The sequence below is a fragment of the Strix aluco genome, chromosome 12 (assembly GCF_031877795.1).
Source record: "Strix aluco isolate bStrAlu1 chromosome 12, bStrAlu1.hap1, whole genome shotgun sequence".
Lineage (NCBI taxonomy): Eukaryota > Metazoa > Chordata > Aves > Strigiformes > Strigidae > Strix > Strix aluco.
The window spans coordinates 7,926,236-7,944,897 of NC_133942.1; the positions used below are offsets into that span (position 1 = coordinate 7,926,236).

General features: G+C 42.1%; 2 protein-coding genes across 5 annotated transcripts in view; one reads left to right on the forward strand and one right to left on the reverse strand.

Moving 5' to 3' along the window:
* RAB8B (RAB8B, member RAS oncogene family) overlaps window positions 1-6,635 on the reverse strand; it is a 31,242-nt gene extending 24,607 nt beyond the window's left edge. For 2 of the 4 annotated variants that reach the window (XM_074837943.1, XM_074837942.1), the window contains exon 1: window positions 6,417-6,456. Coding sequence is in view for 2 of the 4 variants with exons in the window: in XM_074837941.1 (XP_074694042.1) it covers window positions 6,417-6,540 (124 nt within the window). In the remaining 2 variants the exon portion in view is untranslated. Of the gene's footprint in view, window positions 1-6,416 lie in introns of all 4 variants that reach the window. The other 2 variants (XM_074837941.1, XM_074837944.1) reach the window with 2 other exon arrangements.
* Window positions 6,636-13,748: 7,113 nt separating this feature from the next.
* RPS27L (ribosomal protein S27 like) lies at window positions 13,749-18,389 on the forward strand. The gene is made up of 4 exons (XM_074837912.1): window positions 13,749-13,902; window positions 14,371-14,479; window positions 16,790-16,900; window positions 17,882-18,389. The coding sequence occupies exons 1-4, from the start codon at window positions 13,897-13,899 to the stop codon at window positions 17,908-17,910; spliced, it is 255 nt and encodes an 84-aa protein (XP_074694013.1). The 5' UTR covers window positions 13,749-13,896; the 3' UTR covers window positions 17,911-18,389.
* Window positions 18,390-18,662: the final 273 nt, after the last annotated feature.

Below are 18,662 nucleotides of genomic sequence, written 5' to 3' on the forward strand. Positions count from 1 at the left end.
AAGAAAGGAATATTTGAGAGTGCAGCAGGAGGGAAGCAGGGAGCAGTTGTGTGTTTCCTGGCTGGCAGCTACTTTAGCTTTGCCCAATTTCTTAAACTCAACCTGTTCTTCCCAAGTTCCAGATTTGGTGCCAGACTCCTATTAGTGACCAGTCTGCTTTACACGTTCTTAGATGCTGCCATACATATAAGAGAATGCCACTGACATTCAACATCAGGTTTTTTCTCTGGTGCCTAAAGCAGTAGGGTCTGTACAGCAGCACCAAAACAAATACAGAACATCTTGAACTTGGTCAACCATTTGTTCTCCCTAGCAGAAGAAAAGTCTTCTGAAACATGCAGTAATTCAGTTGCCTTTAAAACTACGTACAATCTAATCAGAAGTGTCATAGCTTACATTTAAGAGGAAAACTTACTATAAACCACAAGATTAAACTGATACCACATGCAATTGTTGGTCAAAAACCCTTTAAGAGGCACTAAATTACATCCCAGTGCAACCCCTGTTGGGACAGGAAGTTGTTGACTTAAGTTTTAAGTTGCAAGTCTGGCAACTAAAAGCCTCTGAATCAACTCTGCTTGTACAAGAGTCTTACACAGTGCAACTCCATTGACATTACTATCATTCATAGTTCATTCACATTAGAAAAGGATCAAATCTATTTTATACATCAACAGTCAGCTTGGTAGACTGGGCACTTAAGCTGCTGTAACATCAGATTAAAGATAAAAAGCAATATAATATCCCTTGAATTACAAACACCTAATTTCTATCAAAAAACATGAAATAAAGCATCACTATGAAAACAGCATGTATTCTTCATCACCCATTACGAATTTCAGTTAAATTCTGAAATAAGTTGAAATAAGATGTATTTCAACTAAAAGGATGTCCCTATTGCACAAGGACTAGGAAATCCTTCCAAAAAAAAAAAAAAAAATTTAAAAAAATCCCAAACAAGAGCTATATGTCTTCAATACCTCTCTCAAAGCCTGTATCAACCAATACATTTGTTCCTACATTCATTCAATGTTGGTCTGCGTTCTTAACTTTGCATTCAAAGTCATAAAAGCAGCTCTAAGCTGCCCTCCTGTCACTCAAATAACTAGATAACACATAGCCGAGATAGACCTCCATCTGCCAATTAGGAATAGGCATAAAACAGTTAGACATCTGTCACGCTGTTTCAGAGTAACACACAGCAAGAAAGCTTGCTACAGCATTTTTAATAAAAGCCAAACAATTTTACTTACGTTGTTGGCCTGTTGCAGAATACAGTAGGGTAATGCAATCTCACCAGCAGATGAAAATCAAAGCCTAAGATGTCTTCTGTTACCAGCTAGGTTTTAGTATCAAATTTAAGGTCACAAGAGACAGACTTTAATGCTTTTAACCTACGTACGATGTCTTCAACTACAGCACTTTCTGATCAACATCAAGATAACATCTTGCTGACTACCCACCACATACCTTGAAAATGGAATAGTTCTTCCAGTTTCGTATTTGCCTCCATAATGCTGTCTGCCCCTATTCCCATGTAAACCCTTGAACCCCTCCTCACACTGTACTGAAGAGATACCCAAGGCCCAGATCCTACAAACCTTGAAAATGCACTGCCATGCTATAGATATGAATAACAGTGCCACCTGAGACACTTTAGTCTCATCACTTCAAAGTCCTACTTGCAATTTGTTACAATAATGAACATTAATAAAGTACTACTGACAACGCCTTCCTGACTCTTCCCTCCCTTTGCTCATCTATCATTGATGTGTGTTTTCTTCTACAGCTTCCACCATCTGGAGAAGCCCAAAAGAAACTGATTGAATGAGAATAGGGAATGCTGAAGCTCAATGGGAGGGTGGAAAAAACCCTACAAAACAACAACCAATCTTTTGTCTACCATACAAGTAACCGTGGGGAAGAAAAGTAGAAATATTCAGTGAGGCATAATTTGACTTGAGTACACTAAAACAATTTCCATTGCACTTTATAGACATGGAAATTTCACTGCAAAAGGGAAGTTGATAATTTTGCTTGTCAAAGGATTTTCATCAAAGCGTTCAAAGGTCAGCATACACGTGCTTGATTGCTGGAGTAGTGTCCTATTTTGCAAGATGTAGGCTAAGAAAAAGTTACTTCTGTAAAATCAACAAATTGTTTCGACTCTCAGATACAGTACTATCTTGTGTGGGCAACTTCCTGCCAAATGCTGATATCATCTTGGATTAAAAAAATAAGTACGACAAATTTTGTTTCAGAGTCAGCAAGCCTCTGTACTAAGTCAGAAATGCTATCAGCTAAAAGATAAGACTTCATTCTCATAGAAACCAGTTTAAACAAAAAGTTGAAAGGAATGCAAAGAATAAACCTTATTATTTGGAATGATAAACCAAATCCAGTTTTACCAGACAGCGCTACTTGAACGGCAAGTTAAGATACTTAGAAACTGTTAAAACTAATGCATCTTATTCTTGTACAGCACACTGAAACAACTAGCAAAATGCACATGAGATACTCCAAGATAAGTTTTGTAGGAGCTGTTGAAGTGTGAAAATGAGCTGACTCAACTGCATTTTACTTTCCACGTAGAACGGTGCAAAAGCAGAAGTTTCCACTCAGGAAGCAAACTAAACAACATAACCTTACATAACACATTCCTGTTGCAAAAAAAAAAAATCTTTATCCCATGTTAACAGTGAAAAGCTGATCCTCACTGGGGACCACAGTATTATGACTTGTCAAACCCTTTTAATAGTTTTCCAAACAGAGCTACAGAGCCGTATATAAAAAATTTAAAGTTGCTGAAGGCCAAGGACCTGCCTTGCCTAAAGTTGCTGAAGGCCAATCTGATTTCATAGATTGAAAACACGCCACTTAGAATAACCAAAAGGATCATCTTGGAGAAAGATTGCTGGTTCACTTCGCATAATGGGTAGCAAAGCTTGCTGAAGTCACAACAGGTACTCAAGACAAAGACAGAAAGACTCTTGCACCAAGAGTCACCCAAAAAAGAAAAAAGTCTGATAAATTACAAATATACATGCACTGCCCTTCTATCCTACTTCTTATGCAACTGTTGGCCACAGGACACCAGGCTGGGAGACCTTACTATCTGAATCAGTACAGCCATGATTATAGCATGACCAAAGTCTTGAGGAAAAAAGTCAAGGGACCATTTGCAAACCTCCAAGCAATCTACAAGGATATAGCCTTACAGGCATGTTTTGCATGACAGCAGAAGAGAAGGGAATCTGCAAAGTATGACACAGGTATATCATGCAAGATGAGAAAGTAACTATAATTCACTATTACCTCATTTCTAGAATATGAACATTAAGGCTAAGTAAAACAAATGTTCTATAAAAAAGTAGTATTTCCATACCCCCCTCTTACTTTCGTTTTCTCCTTTTGGAAAACGTTTCCATTGCTCTGATAACTGAAGTGTTGTGGTTTAACCCCAGATAAACTACTAAACAACAATATTAGTGGGAAATTATAAGAAAGGTATTTAGTGCTTAGATGTGATGTGGGCCATGGCAACACGGCAACAAAGTTTGCTTTAATTTCCGGATGTAGAATCTAAGAAAGTTGAAACAGTTAGAAGTTTAACCCCATATAGTTAAGAAAAACCTCTAAATTACTCACCTCGCTCACAAATAACATGCACATAAATAAGATTAAACGATAAAATTTGACAACAACACATCTCAAGCATATGTATTCTCAGACTTTGACAGTTAACCCAACTCTGATCTTGTTAGGACAGACATACCAGAGGAGAACTAGAGCACCACTAAGGGTGCAGAGTATCTCTTGTGCTAATTAAGATGACTGTGAATTGAACACACATTGTAACAGTAAGTACCATCATATTGCAGAACCCACTTTTTGGAGAACTTATAAACAAAACAGCCTGGCAGCTTAGCTTCACAAAGACTCAGTGTGCTCAATTAGGAATGCTAATCTGGAGATCTTAAAACTGGCAGGGGGACCTGTTTAGGAAAAGCATTTCATCTCTGCATCTCCCTCCACACTATGGTTGGCTATGCTTTATTGGTCAAGGAAAAAAATCAGAATTGTTAAAAGCAGAATGCCCCATAGGTCATCAGATGTATTAGTTATGACTGTAAAACCAACTAGTGTTGAGCAGCCACCATGCACTCAGAGAGCGAGAGTGGTGCATGAGCATGTCTTCAAGAATAAACAGATTAGATCTACATGATTGACCTGAAAGTAATACAAGCATGAGGAAGACTGAAAAAAAAAAAAAACACCCAAGTATTTTTATTCAAGCATATGTCAGCACTTTATGAACAGTTTCACTTTTCCTGCGTTACCAACCTTCCTGTTTGTAGGTCCTTCGCTAAAAAATATAGAGGACTGGAAGAAACAAGTTATAAGAAGGAAAACATAACTGTGAAATCACAAATACTACCTATGGAATCAGAAGTATGCCTCAATTATTAGTAAGTTTCTTGAAGTTAAATAGCGTTGAAAACAAAACCTTTGTGAAAGCAAATCCTGTATTTGCTGAATAAGGTAAGAAAAAACAGCATCACATTCACAATCCTCAAGACTTCAAAGTGAATCAGTGAGAAAAAGATGTATCAAGGGGCTAAGCAGTTCAAGACACATCAAGAAAACAGCTGGAAGACAGATGCACCCATGTATGGTAGCTATCTCTTTAAAAGTATAGAAAGGCATTTTATATTTAGCACAGTACTAATATAGACTTTTAAAAAAACATACAGCATTTATTAATGTTTATTAAGCTTTTTATTCTACCACAGATACAGCAAAAGACCTTCTTAGGTAAAAGTGCTACTCAGGCCTTGATTAGCTGGTACAGCATTTTGAAAATGGTTGCAGAGAGAAAAGAATGTGCCATTTTGATTTTTCAGAAATATTTTTTTTAAATTCAGAAAATCTGTTCTTAAAGCATTAGAAATGCCAGCCATACCTCATTTAGGCAATTGCATCTGCCTAAATACAAATTTGTTTATTCCCTGTGCACCGAGTTCAGCACAATAAAATGCCTGAAGAGGATAATGGCATTTGGGTAACATAAAGCAAGTCACACATTCCACCTCATCTTTACATCATTTTCCTTTCAATAAAGAGTCTACTTATTCTCTTAGCGTTATTTTTCAAAGCCAGGACTAGTTTTTTCCCCCTAAATATGAGCAACCTCCACTGCAGTTTACCCCTTCATCCCAAAACCAGCATACTTCATTTTATTTTAAAAGTGACCTCAACTACCAGTAGCAAACCATAAATCTCAAGTCTTGTCAGACTGAGATTTCAATTCAGCAATGTCAGTGAAAAACCTGAGAATTCTACTTATGTTTAGTTCAGCAGACAGTATTTTAAGACTGACCAACCTTACAGAAATACAAGCCACAGCAGTCTGTTTTGATACATCACATTTCATTGTCACTGAAATAAGTTAGCCAAGATTTAGAAATCCCTTTTCACCACCAAATTTATAACTAAACTCAACTTTTGTCAAGGAGGTTCCTCTATCCAGTCACTAACGAGCTTCTAACTGTAGTCGACTAAGGAGCTTAGACAGAACTACCCCAGATCTCAAAGACGTGAGCTACACATATAGGAACACCCACACACACTTAGAAGAGTTGAGCAAAGGAGAGTTAAACTACCTGCCGAGGGCGGTTTAGTCACTACGCAGCTCAGCATGAGCCACAGTTAACTTAAGCAGCCCAAGCCCTCTTCCACTTTCTGAAAATTTACATCTAAACATAAAACGACCAATAATGAAAGAGTAAGAAAAACTGACAGGAGGATCATCCTGTAACTCAACCAGCACAACGCTCTGGATTATGCGCAGGACTCGTTACGGATCCAGCCCCACGCAAACACCCTTTCCCCCACCAGCCGAAACAACCGGCCAGCGGCCCCAAGGCTGCGCGCAGCTCAGCCCGAGCCAACTGTTGCTGGCGCCGGGGCCCGGAGAGGCGCCGGGGCCGCTGCGGACCGGCTCGCACCCTGCGGGCCCCCGGCAGAGGCCACGCCACCGAGCCACCCTCCGGCCTTCCGCACCGGGGACAAACGCTTACCCCGCGCCGCCGGCCCGCACCGGGGCCCCCGACGGCCTCCGCGGGGACGGCGGCAGCGGCGCTCCCGAGCGCGGGCGGGCCGGGCTCCCACTCCCCCCGTGGCGGCCGGGGCACAGCGGCGGCGCCCCGGCGCTTCCTCCCTCACGGGGCCCGTAACGGCCGCGGGGCTCCCGCCCACTCCCGCGCAGCGGCCACGCACAGGCCGCCGAACGCGGCCCCAGACCAGGGCGGGGAGACGGGCGGCGCCCTCCCGTCCGCTCCTCTCCCGGCGGGAGGGCCCCGGCCAGGACCCCTCTCGCCCGCGGGATGGCGGCGGCGCCGGCCGCGGCCCCTCACCGATGGTGGAGATAAATGTGGTGTTGAAGGCGTCCTCGCTGAAGCGGAAGAGCAGGCAGGTCTTGCCCACGCCCGAATCCCCGATCAGAAGCAGCTTGAACAGATAGTCGTAGGTCTTCGCCATCTTCCCTCGGCCTCGGGCTCGCCGCCGCCGCAGGAGGGGGGGGACGGCGGGCGGGCAGGAAGGCGGGCCGCGGGCAGGGAGCGAAGCGCCGCCCCGCCCGGCACCCACTCACGGAAGACCGCGTCGTGACGTCACGGCGCGCCGGAAGCGCCCGCGGCCCGACGGGAGATGTAGTGCGGGCGCGGGGCCCCCGCCTCGGCCGCCGCGGGGGGCCGCGGCAGGCGCGGCGGGCGGTGGCTGTGAGCATCGGCCAGTTTGGAGCCTTCAGCGCGGAGGCTGTGGCGGGCCGGCGTCGTGCCGAGTAGCAGCCGCCTCTCCGGCACCGGCGACCCGCACGGCGAGAGCGGCCCGCGCCGCCTCAGCCCCCCTTCCCCTGCCAGCAACGCGGGGCCCCACCGAGCCGAGCCCTCTGCCAGGTGCCTCTGTGCGTTGCCGTGTGAGCACAGACGGAATCTTTGAAGTGGAGTTTGAAAAACCGACACGCACCGACGCTCAGTCAGCGAACGCTCCGACCGTGAGGTCGGAGCCCTGGCGTGCCCGGTGCTCAGACGGCAGGCGGTGCGTCAGCTCCCCTCAGAGCCACACACCCCCAGCTCAGTGACACTGGGCGAACGGCTGTCACTGAGCAATCGGGTGGCCTCATTCGACAAGGGACTGGGCTAAATTCTCTGTGGAAACTAGCTGGATTTGTAAATACAGTGTGTATTCATCTGCTCAAGTGACACAGTAAAATACTGCGATCAGTAAGCACGGGTGAAATGTGAGCAGGTGTGTGGCCTCAAATGTTTACAAGTCACTTTGGGAGTGTCAGGGAAGAAACTTGCTCGCACAACAGGAAAATTACTTTCACACAGTCTCAAGTAGCACTAAAAACGTGGGTATTCTAGAACAACGTGGCTATTCTAGAGCACTTCAATAAACACTTTTCCCCATCTTTTTCCACTGATAATTATCTCTTGGTGTGAGGCAGCCTCATTATGTATTCACTACGCTGTGCTCCTCGCAGGATGTCACAAGGCACTATAAAAACAAATAGCATTACTGAGACACTTTAAAATGACAGCAAAGAGCTATGGCTTTAATTTAATTTAAAAATTGTAGCCTTTAGACAAGCTATAAACAGAAATCTCCAATGCTATAAATCACTACAACAGTTCTCACTTCCCTCTTAGAAAAACAAAGGAAAAAGAGCCATTTTCCCCAAATCATTTATTAAGGGATTGTCATCCTGCAAGGCCCAAGTCACCAGCTTCCTTTGTAGATCCCTCTGGGCTTCTCACCTCTCTGTGGGAACGGCCCTTTGGCACCCGCTGGCCAGGGCACCGCTCCTGCTAGCCACCCAGCAGGGCACCCTGCTCAGCAGCTGCCCAGAGTAAAGCAGGAGTGAGGCCCTGAGGGCCCCTGTGATTTCTCCTTAGCTGCAAGTGTTTCAAGCACCCTCTAAATGGGATTGGGGGGCACAAATGTCATTCAACCATGTAACAGCAGTCCAGAGATACCTGCTCCTAAGTGTTTCCCATCTGCAGCCAGATCTATTCGTTATAACCCAGCCTACAACTGTAAAAGGTCCTTTCTCACTTTTTTTTGGTGTTAATTTGGCAAACACATACGCTGAGTTCTACACAGAATCAAACAAAATTAGTTTTGAGTATTAAAGCTCTGTTGCACATGGTTAGCCTCCATATTCCAACCACACAAAAAATCACTCCGTGACATTAACCTACAATTTGATGGGGGGGAAACAGGGCAAAACTAGTCTAATGCCTGGCTACTGCTGTATTTGTGCAAAGCATTCTGAGGTTATCACTCCAAACAAATACCTTCAGCCATTATAAACCTTGAAAAAACAAAAGCTATTCCGCTCCTATTTATTAATTATTCCAAATCTTCCTGGTTAAGGGTCTCAGTTTGGTGGTGTTCCCAGCCAATATATGTTTGTGATAACAAACCATCAAAAATTCAGTGACAGATCTGACGTAAATTTCTGTACAAGGTGAATTCAGTAAGAGCTTGTTATGAAGGCTAATGTAATTTCCAGTTAATTGTTTCAAAATCTAATTTTTTATCATAGATGCTGTTGTGATTCAAGTAAAAAAAATTCATTGTTTGATTGAGATCTCTGGGAGACCGGGGTATCACCTGATAGAGCACAATCAGGGCAGCAAAACAAGGATGGAGGGAATTGCTTGTTCTTTTTTGTTTTTTACACACTTGGAGACCTCTGCCCAGTTCAGGGTGGAAACTGGAAACATGGCTGCTTGTTTAATTTTTGTACTCTATAATTAGCAGTTGGGCTGTTTAGATGTTAAGATGGGTTGTTACAATACTTATTACAAGATTTAGTTTTATAAATGATAATGGCAATCTGGCACTGAAGCAGTCAAACCAAATTGGTTAATTATTTCAGACTAGCATGAATAATCAGATTATAGGAAACTGCAAATTAAAAACTAATCTCTGAAACATTTCCCTGTATCTGTATTTTCAGAGACATGAGTTGCCATGTACTGTAATTACGGCCATACTGAAGATTACTACACAATCGTATTTCAGCATTGAAGAGAGTAATTTTGGGGTTAATATTCACTCTTGAGTTTTACAGAACAAATAGGCTTCCATATGTCTCTGGAGCAATATGTTTGCGATCGCCATCTGTTACTCAAAAGTAGTTTTATAGAAAAATAATGCAAATTACTTCCCTCTTTAATTACACTGGTGCTTTGTAATATTGTGTTCTGTTCTGATTTGGAAAAGTGCCAGTTTGCCAGATTCAAGGAACAGATGTTTACTTAACCATGAACTTTAAAAACAAGATATAAAAATTAAGAGTTACATTTTTTTTTATTTTCTAGAATATGGAAAACCTGTAATTGTACAATTGTATACCTTGCAATATGTTAGTAAAACTTTTGAGGAGTACTGTCAAAGCTGTTAAGGCTCAATGACCAAGCCGCTATGACACCTGTTCCATGAAAATACTTTGAAGCCCAGTCTTTGTTATTGCCTTAAATTGGAAAACGCAACATTTGTGTTATATTGCATTACAGTCAAATAGATCAACTACAATTAGGCATTTAATTTTTTTCTGACATGGGAGAACCACTGAGGGCAACACTGAACATGTAGGAAATAGGAAATGTTTGATACTATGGTTTACATTTTGTCACTATATAAAAGTGGATAGCAGTTACAGTGTGATGCTGATTTGTACATTTCAAAAAAGAGAATTTTAAAACCCTTTACAACCCCTAAATGGCTGCCCTAAGAGTTTTGCCTGAATACCACAATTGAAGCTCATCCAATAAACAGATGTTGAGTCCCAACCAAGATTCGACAGAATTCCATTAGTCACTGAGGTGCATGTAAAGTGCATCTGTTAAAGCACTCAGTTTAAGAAAGGCACTAATATGAATAGCAAAATGCAATTACTCTTTCTATTCATATGCAATAAAGTCAACAATCTTTACATACACATTAAAAAAATGGAAAATACTTGTGACTAGTTTAGCAACACCTACATTTTAAAGAAAAAATCAGATGACGTTGCTACTTCATTCCCACTCTCATTTTTACTTTCTCAAATGATAGACATCATTACTTCTAGCTTTCAAAAATCCTTTTTTCCCCTCAGTTCAAAGGTGAGACTGTTTAAGTAAAAAGAGAACTGTGTGAAAATGTGTCTTTAATCAAGCTCTTCTGTTCAATGCATACAAAACTGTAGGAAATTCTCCATCTTACAAGGTTTCAAAAAAACATGCAGTTTAAAACATGTTGGTAGAACCAGGATCCTGTTATTTTGGCACTAACTGGAACCCACAGGTCCAAGTCCTACAAAAGATAATCTTATGAGGCAGTCTTGCCCCAGATGCCACCTAACTGCAAATCATTAACATGAGCTTTGTTCCTTAGCTTTTGGACTCTGCTAGCTAATATGATAATATTTCTGATTTATACCTTTAACAACTCTGTTTCTGGCAGATGCCTCTGCAATTTATTACTGTTTGATGACCATCACATGACACTCCTTTAAAAAAATGTCACTTATTCCCCAGTTCCAGCAAATATGTCTTTTACTGCAGGTAGACCCTTCCATGCTCATCCTACATTTTGTCTTATTGCATTTGATATGTCGATATGTCCTGCTTTTAAGTCCTAGTTTTAAGAAGATCAATGCATAGCTTTAATTTTTTTGTTCTTTACAAAGAACAGCACTCTTCTTTACTCTAGTGATCTAAGTGTATAAATTTTCCATATGTATATGCTGCAGAACTTTATATAGAAGAGGTTAAGTCAAGTTATTATTGGAAAAAAAATTACTTGAAGTATGTATAGTTCAATTCCAGAAAGGAAAAGCACTGTAAGACTCTTATCTGTAAATTCCATTAATTTCAATGTTTGCTACCACAGTAGTGTTACAAGTGGACCTTTTTCAAGTTCCATTGCTAATCTAAACTATCTCAGCATGAGCATATTTAAACCCAATTACTACATGCCATGGTTTACACCCTTAATATATAATAATTCTGCAGTACAGGCAAAGCCATAGGCAGACTGCGTTCCAGATCAAACACACCACTTGAAGTGAACCTACTTACTTTGGGTGCAGCTTAGAGCAGTTAGTGTATGGAAATCTGAATGGTCTCAATGATAGTATTAGAGACACCCATCCGCATTTCAGTATTCTAGACAAACCTCTATAACCATTATTCGGGTGAATTTGTTTTTTTAAAATCAGTCAATACTTACTACCTCAGTGACCACAGTCAGTTTAAAAGAGGTTTTGTAGTAAACCCCCCCGCCCCCAAAGCCTGTATTCTTGCAACATCAGATAGCAAATCCTAAGGACCCACCCAAACTCAGCTGCAGAAGGCCAGCCATGGAGCAGACCAGAGTAGCACTGGGTGTCAGCGGGCACTCTGTGGCTACCTCCCTCATCGCAGGGAGGGCTTGCTGGCTGTACTAGCCCAGCAGGAGACCACCACAATCCACGTCATCAGAGACACAGATTCAGCTTTGACACAGCAAGAGACTGCCACTCCCAAAGCAGGAAAACCCCCCAGCTGTCATTATGGTGTTTCTAAACATGCCCAGATCAGCTTTTGGAAATTTTCTGTTGCCATTCTAGCAGACAGATAATATTTCTTGTTCTTTTCTCTAAAATGAGATCAAAGTCTTTGTTTGCTGGGAGAAGGCTGGAAAGGGGAAGTCATTCTCTTAGACCTGAATCTATCTCTGTCTCTGCAGGCCACGCCACAGTGGTACAGACTGTATTTCTCTCCTGGTTAACTCGCAACTTAGTGCTGCATTTCTGTTTTCTAGAGTATACTTCAAATAAAAATTCAATCATAAGATTGAAGGTAATGCATTAGAATTGATTCATTCAGCAGGTCACTGAACTACAAGCAGTTATGAAAAGGAAATGAATGTCCAAGTAAAACCAAAATAGAGAACTAAACAGAAGAATGTATCCAAAACACATCCTGTTTTTAGACCATCCTGTGTTCCCCTCCTTTCACAGAAACAAATTTTTAATGTAAACTGTGACTCTAAAGTCTTCCTCAAGCACCAGAGGCTCCTTGCAGGAAAGACATTTCAGAAGGGAAAGCTGGGAGGAAGAGGTGAAGGAGGGTGGCACTTCAGAAATTCTGGTTTTTTTCTTAGTGGTGCTTTATACTTTGTGACTTTCTTAAACAAAGAAAAATGTATTTCTCCGTCAGATTCTGAATCAACAGGCTTAACAGATTCTCCCCTTTCCCTTCTGCTTGCGAATAAATAACATACATTTGAAAAAGACTGAAAGGTAGTAGGAACAGCTAAGACTCAAGAACTGACTCTGTGCTGATAAGTGGTTTATGTTCCTAGCTTCACAGGACAGCATGGAGAGGAAAGTATGAGTCAGAGCCTTTCATATTAAATTCCCCATGATATAACAAGAAATACTTCCAAAATACCTCTATCTGTGTGTCACCACCATTTCAGCGCATAAGGAAAAAAATGTTAACATAGCATTACAATGTTACAAGACAGTGGTTGTGATGGTAAGAAGAGGAAAACCAGTATAATTGCTTGGAGCACTGCAATACATGGGTCTATTCCTGCAGATTAATGTAGGTGTTTGGGGTGGGAAGAAAGTATTTTGAAAGTTGTGTACAGTGTCAGCACTGGAGAGGCCATCCCAGCTTTGGGAATATTGTTGTCAGAAAGATAAGCCTCCATAAAACTCACATCTTCACTTGTGCTCATGGCAAACTTTTAAAATAATTCTTGCTAAATGCATTAGTTCTCTCTTCAAAAAGGATGTGGCTCAACATGCTGCCCATTGTACGTTTTGGAAGACTTTTCATACTAAGCGATTTTCACAAGGTCTATTTGCGCCACTTACTGGACTTCTAGTGAATTACACTTTTAAATGTTCCAGGCTTGATTTAATTAAATCCAAGAGTCTTTATGGAATATACTTGTGATTGTTTTTATTGACTTATGGAAAAACCCACTCATCTTCTTACTAAAAGGAATAATGAAAAATATTTTTATCATCCCCGGTGTTTGCAATATTTTTATTTTTCATAGGTTCTCTAAATTGGTTTGAACACATACATGGTAACTAACAAACTCTTCAGCATTTTTCTTTTTGACTGGGGTGGAAAACTGCGGGACAATAGGCACATAGGTACAACTTCACACAATGTGTCATTTAGTATAAAATGACATACAAGTGACAATTTAGTCAACATCTAATATAAAAGTAGACGGGACTTCTAGATTCCCTTTATTACGTGAAAATAACTGTGTCATGTATTTATCTGTTAGAGGGGAAAATGAGCAGGTTTTTGAAAAGAGAACTGCAGTCATATTAAGACTCTTTCTCCGTGCTTAACCAGCTTCCGAAGGCCCGTGAGGGAGCACCGTGGGACGGCCCTACCCTGGGCTGGGATGGCCGTTAGAGAAGGGCTCAGGCCGCTCTTTCCTGAAGGGCCATTTTGTCTGTGCGCAGCTCGCACACAAATCCTCTGCGGGAGGTGATCGCCCCTGCACATACTCGCTGCACTGATTTCCTAATCAATTAAAGGAAAACAAATCAAGTCACGTGCAGGGAAATGACACGATGGCATTTTGCAAGTAATGCAAACAACGTCCCTATGAGGATGAGGCTCCTGCCCGGTTTCTGGAACCCGTCAGAAACCGGCGCCCCGGCAGCCTCCGGCCCCGCCGCCCCGCCCCGCGGGACGCACCATAGACGCGAGTCCGCCGAGTGCCCAGAGCGGCGCGGCGCTGCCCTGGCGCCCGCCGGAAGCGCACGGGGAAGGGGCGGGCCGGCGGCCGGGGGCGGGCGCGCGCGGGGCGCTGGCGGCGGCCATGCCTGTGAGTTGTTTACCAGCGCGGGACGGGCTTTTCCGCGGGGCTGCTCGGGACGGGCCGCGCGCCTCCGCGCCAGAGCCGCGCAGGGGCTCCGCGTGACAGGAGCCGCCCCGGTACCGCTCGCCGCGGCCTTGCGGAGCGGACGCGCCCGTGCCCGTCTCCGGCCGCCGCCGCCCCCCCGCCCCCCCCCGCCGGGAGCTGGCAGCGCCGCGGGGCCGGGCGGGCCAGCAGCCACCAGAGCGGAGAGCAGCTGGCGGTCGCTCGGGGCTCTCGCCGCTGCCCTGGCCCCAGCGGGGTCTCGCTGGCCCCGTCCCTCTGGGCTGGGCCGGGCCGGGCCGGGCGGGGGAGGTTGGCTTTAGCGCTGCGGCGGCGCTCGGGAGCGGAGTGAAGGCGGCTCCGCGGTATCAGGTCAGTCCGAGCAGCCCGAGCGGTGTTTAACCCGCAGCGCGCTTTTCTTCTTGTCCCACCCAGCTGGCGAAAGATCTAGTGCACCCCTCCTTGGAGGATGAGAAGAGAAAGCACAAAAAGAAACGGCTGGTGCAGAGCCCGAACTCCTACTTTATGGATGTAAAATGTCCAGGTAAACACTTAAAATGTTTGTATCTTACAGAAGGAACGGATCTAATTTTGTATGCGGTTCATCTTCATAAAAGCTCTGATTTTTTTTTTTAATCTAAATGTGGTTTATCTGTTGCATAGGGAAAAAAAGTTGTATACTGCTTTGAGCTTTTTAAACAATAAAACCGTTTTTAACCTTTTTCAGAAGTTAAACAAACAGCCTTTTATTTTGTTTCCTGGAGGTCTGGCATGAGATTATTTTTTTTTTTCTTTATGAAATTCTGGCAAGTAGGGAAAAAACCAAACCCCCAGATTTGCACATACAAGAAGCGAGAGAAATAGATGCTTTAAAGCACCCATGGCACAAGTTTCAGATGGAAGATAACACTGTTTTCCTCCTTTTGTAAGTTGGTTGATTCTGGAAGAGCAACCAGAAAAACTTTCCACAAGGATATATGCAGGCAGCTTGGGACTTTACATAGTAAGTAAAACATACACAAGTGCCTCTTTCACACCTTGCTGTTGAGAAGTAAACTGACACCTAGCTCACATAGGCAGGGCTGGAATTTAGAGTGTTGCCTGCATCCGCTTTTTACAGATTTTCATTACTTTGACTCAGAAACATCTGTATAACCAACTTCTCGTTTATACACTAAACATGAGAATTCCTAGTGCAATGACAGCAGTATGCTTTCCCAGTGAACAGCTGCTTTCATCAGCACAGCTCCATCCCTATCAAGGCACGGAAATTGTCAAGTGTGGTAACTTATCTCCTAGAAACTGCTGCAGTATAAGAAGATTCTAGCGGTAAGAAAATGCACAGACTTACTTACAGTAGTGACCATTCTCACTAGAAGCAGGGAATTGTTGCTGTATTCAGATTTTCTTATTATCTTACTCTTTCTTGGTAGCTTACATCTCTAAGAAGCTGAGACACTGTTTTCCATCTAAAAGTGAGGTAAATTAATTAAAACCGTTTGAAAGTAAAGTGTAGTTACTTTTTAAAAAAATACATGGTTGAAGGCTAAGCCACTGAACTTTTTTTAAACTTTCTTCAAACCAGTGTACATGCATACATATACTAAGATGCAGTTAATGTCAACATAGGTCATTGCTTATCTTTATTGTTGGATTAATTGGTTACTGAGTTTGAGGGATATATAAAGCAAAGGAGGAGAGCCTCAGTAATGAAAGAGTCCTAAGGACGAGGCACTGAAAATCTCAAGATGGCCTTATGGTGGTGTTGGAAGTTGCTACCTAGTTACTGAAATGGAATGGGCTCATTTCCCTGCAAAATCCACAGTTTTAAAATCTCATCAACACAGAAGTTCACATTCATGGGAGGAAAACAACATTTGCCATGGAACTTGAGCTGCTAGCAGTTTTTTGCAAACAAAGATTTGTGCCGTTACTATTTGTGATTTAAACAAAGCAGAAATCTGTTGTTCTAACAGGAGCCCTCTCTACCAACCAGTTCTCTTTGAGAGCTTTCTGAGGACCTTACTCACAACATATATTCTCTCATCTTTCTGGTCCACACATGTTGGAAATGGAATCTATGCTCACCTTCATCTATTTGACTATTTTCTATATCCACATCTAGATTCAATTCTTTACAAGTTTTCTCTCTTCAAAAATTCCTCTTGGCTAGTTGAAAATACTTTTCAGGGAGAAGAATGAAAGCGGTGAAAATCCCTTTGTCTAAGCCACGTATGAGAACGATTTCGTTCTTAAGGCACAATTTAGAAGTTGTAGACAAAGTGTTGCTGATGCCTTGTCTTGCATGTGAAATTAGTGAAGTTATTCTGTGCAAGTCGTCTTGTTTAAATATGATGCTAGCTTTGTCGAATGCAAGCACGTGCCTTATGTGTATCAATTATTAAACAGAAAGCAAGCACAGATTTGAACAGCAGTGTTTACGTTCACAGCTGCCAGACTTTGTCAACAGCAGTGTTCTACTGTTACAAGTTAAGTATTTCTCTAGCTATGAGGGTTCTTCTGTACAGCAGAGAAGGCTAGTCTAGAGCTCCTTGACTTTTTTGCACGAAATCCACTACAGGCCAACTAGGGCCTGTCAGCCATCAGGCTGTGTTGATTTTCATAGAGGGAGTCATAACAGTTTCAGTTAATAACCTGCTTTTATATGTGTGTAGTCAAAGCAAGTACTTTGGACCACAATATGTTTTGCTTTGTTTTACTTGGTATGCTGTGTAATGAAAGAATAGATCCATTTTTGGACAAGTGTATTTAAAATATCTGATTCAGTTACACATACAATTAAAAAATCATGCTAGAAATAATCAGTGGAAAGTTTAATAATGCTGTTTTCCAGGATGCTACAAGATCACCACTGTTTTCAGCCATGCTCAGACAGTAGTTCTGTGTGTAGGGTGCTCAACTGTGCTGTGTCAGCCTACTGGGGGGAAAGCCAGGCTCACAGAAGGTAAGGCGCAATGTTTAGCAGCCTAAATATTCCACTTAAATACACTTGCTTAGAGTTGGCTGGTAAAAACATTGTTAATAAGCCTTGAATTGCAAATTTTTCTTCATATTCTTCTTTTTAAATGGCTACAGATATGCCAGGCAGCTACACTGTGATCAAACATGCTTGATTTTAGGTGCTTTGACTTGTTTCCTTTAGCCTGTCTGTAATAAATACTGCCTATTTAATTCTGAGCTCAGTTTAGAGCTTTAAAGGAATAGGGTACTTTTGCCAGGCTAAAGTGATTCTGTGCCACTGCTAGTCAGTGGTGGCTTGCCTGTTTGTTTTTAAACAGTAGTACTGTAAGGCTCATGTTACTTAAACAAAATTTGCTTTGTATAAATTATAAGGAAACAAATAACCACTGATAATTATATACAGATAACTGCTATAGCACCGGTATCTTGAAATGCAACCCACTCTCAGGGGTATACGAAAAACACTGGAAACACTTGAGGATTAAAAAAAAGTTAAGGAACAAATTCAGATTTTATTCATGTTTTGTTTAAAGGGAAAAAGGTAAATATATATGCAGATGACATATAGTAGTGCTTATACCATGTGCTACTATATGGATGTAGTTTATATGAGGACAGAATACCTGAAGTAAGGCTGTTGAGCGGTTGAAAAGGTGTCAGCCCTCCTAGCAGCTGTTCCAGTTTGGGGTTTGCATCACTAAGGGATGGAATAGTAGACTGAAACTTTGAAAGGCACCTGGAAGAAACAGTACACCTTAGCCTTATTTTAAGATGAATTATACAAGAGCCATGTTGTTCTGGTTGAGTTAGAGAAGACTCAAAGTGCTAAATCTTCATCTCTTGCGGTACGTGAAATTTAAATTTATTGCATGAGTTTTCCTACTTCAGTTGGGTGGGCAGTTTTCCGAGGCAGTCTAACAATTTAAGGACTATTCATATCTATGCTCATGTCATTTCTTTACAGGCTGTTCATTTAGAAGAAAGCAACACTGAACACTTCAGCATGTGGTTTTGTATCTGTGTTCCTGAAAGCCTTACCAGTTTAAAAATGCCTGTTAATATAACAATGTAATTATGATTGATTTTGTAAAAATTACATGCTACTGCTGTCTAATGAGATGGAATCTCTTTTTCAATAAATAATTTGACGTGCAAGTTTGTAGACAACTGAGCTCTATTTTTATAATATTACTTTTAAAGTGTACTGTTAATTGGATGGTGTCGTTTAATACAAAAACCTTGGACTTGGTGCATCCTTCCCCTCGTTAATCATCAGCTACAGCAGTGTAATGCACATGGCGACAGAACCTGCTGTACGAATGCATTTTGTATGCTTTATTACTGCAGCTACCCTAACCCCAAGGGTTGCAAAGGCTAGATTTAAGATGGCTCATTTGCTTTTAACACTGCTTTAGTCCCTTTACCATGTTGAATAACGTCGTGATAAATAAAAATAAAGAATTACTCACTTATGTTCAGCTGTTTTTCTGGAATGCATGGTTTCTCCTTCTCTCTAATCTGGTCTCAAACTGCATTCGGTATTCTATACTGAGATTTCTACACACCAGAAATAAAAAAGGAGTCTTTTGCGTAACACTGAAAGCAATCAGTATAGAGAAGCCATATGGTATATAAGCAACAGTCAGTCAGCAAACTACACTGTAACAGCTGTGAATGGTATCCAGTCATTAAAAAAACTTAATACAGCAAAACCATGTGTATTTGCAGTATTAAATACCAACATT